Source organism: Hyperolius riggenbachi, chromosome 12, assembly GCF_040937935.1.
Source record: "Hyperolius riggenbachi isolate aHypRig1 chromosome 12, aHypRig1.pri, whole genome shotgun sequence".
Lineage (NCBI taxonomy): Eukaryota > Metazoa > Chordata > Amphibia > Anura > Hyperoliidae > Hyperolius > Hyperolius riggenbachi.
In genome coordinates, this window is record NC_090657.1 from 86,098,997 (window position 1) to 86,105,105 (window position 6,109).

The 6,109-nt window shown below is 41.3% G+C and overlaps 1 protein-coding gene and 1 long non-coding RNA gene across 2 annotated transcripts in view; one reads left to right on the plus strand and one right to left on the minus strand.

Moving 5' to 3' along the window:
* Positions 1–4,902, plus strand: part of HSD17B1 (hydroxysteroid 17-beta dehydrogenase 1) — a 29,118-nt gene extending 24,216 nt beyond the window's left edge. Inside the window, exon 6 of the mRNA XM_068261864.1 lies at positions 4,516–4,902. Coding sequence (XP_068117965.1) covers positions 4,516–4,686 — 171 coding nt within the window. The 3' untranslated portion in view covers positions 4,687–4,902. The remainder of the gene's footprint in view (positions 1–4,515) is intronic.
* LOC137540735 (uncharacterized) overlaps positions 1–6,109 on the minus strand; it is a 151,382-nt gene that overhangs the window by 42,238 nt on the left and 103,035 nt on the right. The window lies entirely within an intron of this gene.

A 6,109-nucleotide genomic window follows, 5' to 3' on the forward strand; every position in this document is an offset into this window, starting at 1 on the left:
CACAACTCAGAACGCCCTCAGACCCCAGCCCTGATCACCTCGCTAGTGCATTGCTTGCATCTATTTCCCCTCTCTAATCACACCTTGAGACACCCATAAATCACCTCCTGTCACCCCCTAGCACACCTACCCATCAGATCAGGCCCTAATTTGCCCCGTGTGGGCTCCTGATCACTCGGCCAAACCCTCAGATCCCCCTCAGACCCCCTTCCGATCACCTCCCCAGTGCATTGATTGCATCTATTTTCCCCTCTAACCGCCCCCTGAGACACCCATCAATCACCTCCTGTCACCCCCCTAACACTCCTATCCATCAGATCAGGCCCAATACATCCTGTCATCTAAGAGGCCACCCTGCTTATGACCGTTTCCACAAAATTTGCCCCCTCATAGACCACCTGTCATCAAAATTTGCAGATGCTTATACCCCTGAACAGTCATTTTGAGAAATTTGGTTTCCAGACTACTCACAGTTTTGGGCCCGTAAAATGCCAGGGCAGTATAGGAACCCCACAAGTGACCCCATTTTAGAAAGAAGACACCCAAGGTATTCTGTTAGGTGTATGATGAGTTCATAGAAGATTTTATTTTTTGTCAAAAGTTAGCGGAAATTGGATTTTTATTGTTTTTTTCACAAAGTGTCATTTTTCACTAACTTGTGACAAAAAATAAAATCTTCTATGAACTCACCATACCCCTAACGGAATACCTTGGGGTGTCGTCTTTCTAAAATGGGGTCACTTGTGGGGTTCCTATACTGCCCTGGCATTTTAGGGGCCCTAAACCGTGGGGAGTAGTCTAGAAAACAAATGCCTCAAAATGACCTGTGAATAGGACGTTGGGCCCCTTAGCGCACCTAGGCTGCAAAAAAGTGTCACACGTGTAGTATCGCCATACTCAGGAGAAGTAGTATAATGTGTTTTGTGGTGTATTTTTACACATACCCATGCTGGGTGGGAGAAATCTCTCTGTAAATGGACAATTGTGTGTAAAAAAAATCAAAAATGTGTCATTTACAGAGATATTTCTCCCACCCAGCATGGTTATATGTAAAAATACACCACAAAACACATTATACTACTTCTTCTGAGTACGGCGATACCACGTGTGACACTTTTTTGCAGCCTAACTGTGCTAAGGGGCCCAAAGTCCAATGAGTACCTTTAGGATTTCACAGGTCATTTTGAGACATTTGGGTTCAAGACTACTCCTCACGGTTTAGGGCCCCTAAAATGCCAGGGCAGTATTGGAACCCCACAAATGACCCCATTCTAGAAAGAAGACACCCCAAGGTATTCCGTTAGGAGTATGGTGAGTTCATAGAAGATTTTATTTTTTGTCACAAGTTAGCGGAAATTGATATGTATTGTTTTTTTTTTTCACAAAGTGTCATTTTCCGCTAACTTGTGACAAAAAAAAAATCTTCTATGAACTCACCATACCCCTAACGGAATACCTTGGGGTGTCTTCTTTCTAAAATGGGGTCACTTGTGGGGTTCCTATACTGCCCTGGCATTTTAGGGGCCCTAAACCGTGAGGAGTAGTCTAGAATCCAAATGCCTCAAAATGACCTGTGAATAGGACGTTAGGCCCCTTAGCGCACCTAGGTTGCAAAAAAGTGTCACACATGTAGTATCGCCGTACTCAGAAGAAGTAGTATAATGTGTTTTGAGGTGTATTTTTATACATACCCATGCTGGGTGGGAGAAATCTCTCTGTAAATGGACAATTGTGTGTAAAAAAAATCAAATAATTGTCATTTACAGAGATATTCCTCCCACCTAGCATCTGTATGTGTAAAAATACACCCCAAAACACATTATACTACTTCTCCTGAGTACGGCGGTACCACATGTGTGGCACTTTTTTGCACCCTAAGTGCGCTAAGGGGCCCAAAGTCCAATGAGTACCTTTAGGATTTCACAGGTCATTTTGCGACATTTGGTTTCAAGACTACTCCTCACGGTTTAGGGCCCCTAAAATGCCAGGGCAGTATAGGAACCCCACAAATGACCCCATTTTAGAAAGAAGACACCCCAAGGTATTCCGTTAGGAGTATGGTGAGTTCATAGAAGATTTTATTTTTGTCACAAGTTAGCAGAAAATGACACTTTGTGAAAAAAAACAATTAAAATCAATTTCCGCTAACTTGTGTCAAAAAAAAAAAAAATCTTCTATGAACTCACCATCCTCCTAATGGAATACCTTGGGGTGTCTTCTTTCTAAAATGGGGTAATTTGTGAGATTCCTATACTGTCCTGGCATTTTAGGGGCTCTAAACCGTGAGGAGCAGTCTTGAAACGAAATTTCTCAAAATGACCTGTGAAATCCTAAAGGTACTCATTGGACTTTGGGCCCCTTAGCGCACTTAGGGTGCAAAAAAGTGCCACACATGTGGTATCGCCGTACTCAGGAGAAGTAGTATAATGTGTTTTGGGGTGTATTTTTCCACATACCCATGCTGAGTGGGAGAAATATCTCTATAAATTGACAATTGTGTGTAAAAAAAATAAAACAATTGTCATTTACGGAGATATTTCTCCCACCCAGCATGGGTATGTGTAAAAATACACCCCAAAACACATTATACTACTTCTCCTGAGTACGGCAATACCACATGTGTGGCACTTTTTTGCAGCCTAACTGCGCTAAGGGGCCCAAAGTCCAATGAGCATCTTTAGGCTTTACAGGGGTGCTTACAATTAGGCACCCCCCAAAATGCCAGGACAGTGAACACACCCCACAAATGACCCCATTTTGGAAAGTAGACACTTCAAGGTATTCAGAGAGTAGCATAGTGAGTCCGTGGCAGATTTAATTTTTTTTTGTCGCAAGTTAGAAGAAATGGAAACTTTTTTTTTTTTTTGTTACAAAGTGTCATTTTCCGCTAACTTGTGACAAAAAATAAAATCTTCTATGAGCTCACCATGCCTCTCACTGAATACTTTGGGATGTCTTCTTTCCAAAATGGGGTCATTTGGGGGGTATTTGTACTATCCTGGAATTTTAGCCCCTCATGAAACCTGACAGGGGGTCAGAAAAGTCATAGATGCTTCAAAATGGGAAAATTCACTTTTGGCACCATAGTTTGTAAACGCTATAACTTTTACCCAAACCAATAAATATACACTGAATGTTTTTTTTTTTATCAAAGACATGTAGCAGAATAACTTTCGCGCTCAAATGTATAGGAAATTTTACTTTATTTGAAAAATGTCAGCACAGAAAGTTAAAAAAGTAATTTTTTTGACAAAATTCATGTCTTTTTTGATGAATATAATAAAAAGTAAAACTCGCAGCAGCAATCAAATAGCACCGAAAGAAAGCTGTATTAGTGACAAGAAAAGGAGGTAAAATTCATTTAGGTGGTAGGTTGTATGACTGAGCAATAAACCGTGAAAGCTGCAGTGGTCCGAATGGAAAAAAAGGCTCTGGTCCTTAAGGGGTTTTATGACTGCAGTCCTTAAGTGGTTAAGGGGAATAGTGAGTCAAAAAAATAATTTTACAAAAAGACCTTGTAATTTTTGAGAAAATAGATTTTTTGAAAATGCAAAGGAATTTTTTTTTTAATTCAGAAAAATGACAGTTTAAAACCCATTTTTCCTTTGTATATTTAAAATCGAGTTTCTCCAAAACTACAAGGTCTTTTTGAAAAATTATTTTGACTTGTTCCTAATATTCCCCCTAACAACTTCAGGACCACAGTGCTAAACCCCACTAAAGACCAGGCTATTTTTTTCAAAATAGGCCACTGCAGCTTTAAGGCCAAGCTGCAGGGCCGCACAACACAACACACTAGTGATCCCCCCCCCACACACTTTTCTCCCCACCAACAGAGCTCTCTGTTGGTGGGGTCTGATCGCCCCCCTAGCGTTTATTTATTTATTTTTTAAATATTTGTGTCATTATTTTTTACTGTTTATTTATCTATTTTTTTTCAAGCCCCTCCCTCTCCCCAGCCGGCCAATCCTGGTGATCAGCTGTCATAGGCTTCTGCCTATGAGAGCCGATCCCTCTCTAGAGCCCCAGGGGGACAGCTGTGTACACTCTAATTAGATGGCGGTTTCGCCGTCTAACAGTCTCCAAGTGGTGATCGCCGCTGGGAGACTGAAGGCGGAGCTCAGACTGAAGGCGGAGCAAACCTCAGCCTTCCAAGCAGGAGATCTCCTGCAGTAGCCGGCCCCAGGACTTGACGCCAATTGGCGTTAGGCAGTCCATTGGAGTGACACGGTCTTGAGGTAGTTAACATACGTAGCAATTTTGGTGACAATAGCGTGTGTGGAGGCTTTGCTATTAACCGTTAAAGTCAGCACAACATTACGCAAATATTGCAAAATAATGATTCCTGATTATGTTTACATGTGAAATTAATTACGATTTTTCCCAAAATTTTGCACTATGATTTTTCATCATAATTGCGAGTTATGATGCAAAATGACAATTATGCTAAATTTGTGCTCATCACTAATGCTGATCTAGATGACTAGTAACAGTTGTCCTATTGCCTTATTATAGGTATTCCTGGAAGCCATTCAGGCTCAAGTGCCATCACTGCGATATTTCACCACCCAGTTTTTTATGCCGCTTACAAAGCTGAAGCTCTCATGTGCCAGCGGGTCAGAATACATCCATGCCATGCACAAATTTGTGTTTTCTGGGACAAAGCCAAAGGAGGAACAAGAGTGACCCAACAACCTCCAACACATCCATTGTGTAGCATTGTTGCTTGTCTTTTTTCTTTGTATTATACTGGGGCTGATTTACTAAGGCTTTACCAAGCATCTTCTGATTTGCTAAGGCATCTCCACCGGGAAAGTCTCAGTAATTCAGCAAACCTGGACTGGATTGAAAAAAATCTTGCTGCTGCGATTTGATATGATTAAAAATGATGTTTTCATTGGAGTCTGTGGTTAGCTGAGAGTTTCCAAAAGTCACAGAAAGCTCAGATTTCTTTTCTTCGCCATCATAGCAACAGTACTCTCTGTACTTTGTTAGGAATACAGTTGCTATGAGACCGTCAACAAACTCCAGCCTGGCCCTTGCTGCAGGACTTATTAGCTGCAGAGTTCATGGCTGAGTGCTGTACAAATCTGTAGCTAAAGGCTCATTCCCACCAGAAGATTTTTGCATCGAATCGTTAACGAGGAACTAACGTTAGCACAATACAGTGTAACATAATTTAACAGAAGTTCATTAAACGATGTTCAATGAGGGCAGGTTACCCACAATAATCGTTCTTGTTGAATAGCCGTCATGCCTGATCCCGTTGTGGATGGTTGTTCCGATCCCCATTGACCCCCATGCTAATGACTGCGATAGTTTCAAGTAATGTTTGCATCCATCGTTTGTTTGTGCAGTACACAATTGCAGAACATGGATTAGGAAACAATCATTCATCCCATATTTCGCCACTGCGTATCCCCTGATCCATCTTCCGCGGTCTTGTAGTGGGTAAGTTCAATCTCTGCTGGATTTCTGTGCAAAAATGGTTGAATTTAATTTTCATTACATTTTTGCCTGTAACTTACCAAAATGTGCCAAGCAAGGGTCTAGTATATATTTTGAGTATAATATAAGTTTTAGATTAAGACAAAATGATGTAAAAAATTCCCCTTTCTGCCAGGTCACAATTTCCCCACTCTTCAGCTTTTTGACAGAAAACTCACATTTGTTTTTTGGTGGTTTTTTTGTATGTGTTTTTTTCGCATAAAAATTTGAGTTTAAGTGCAATTTTTTCCATTCAGGTTTCCATAGCATTCAAAAATTTGCATAAAAACATAGATTTGAATGCACAAAACAAATGCAAATCACAGAACCCTACCTTAGAACTGCTGGACGAGCCTGACTCATCCATACTGTTTTCAGCTATTTTTCCCTGGGCAAGTCAGGCTCGTCTACACCACCAAGAAGGTTAATCATTCAGAGTCCATGGGGTTGTTTCACTAAACCATGCTAATGCTTAACGGGACAGCGCTAAATGCATTACGCGCCTCATAGTGCGTGTAAAACTTTACGTGCGCTAAACCGCCACAGCGCGCGGGACAAACACACATCACGCGGTACAACTCCATAGAGTGCATCGGGGCTACACAGCGTGCGTTAGAAGTAT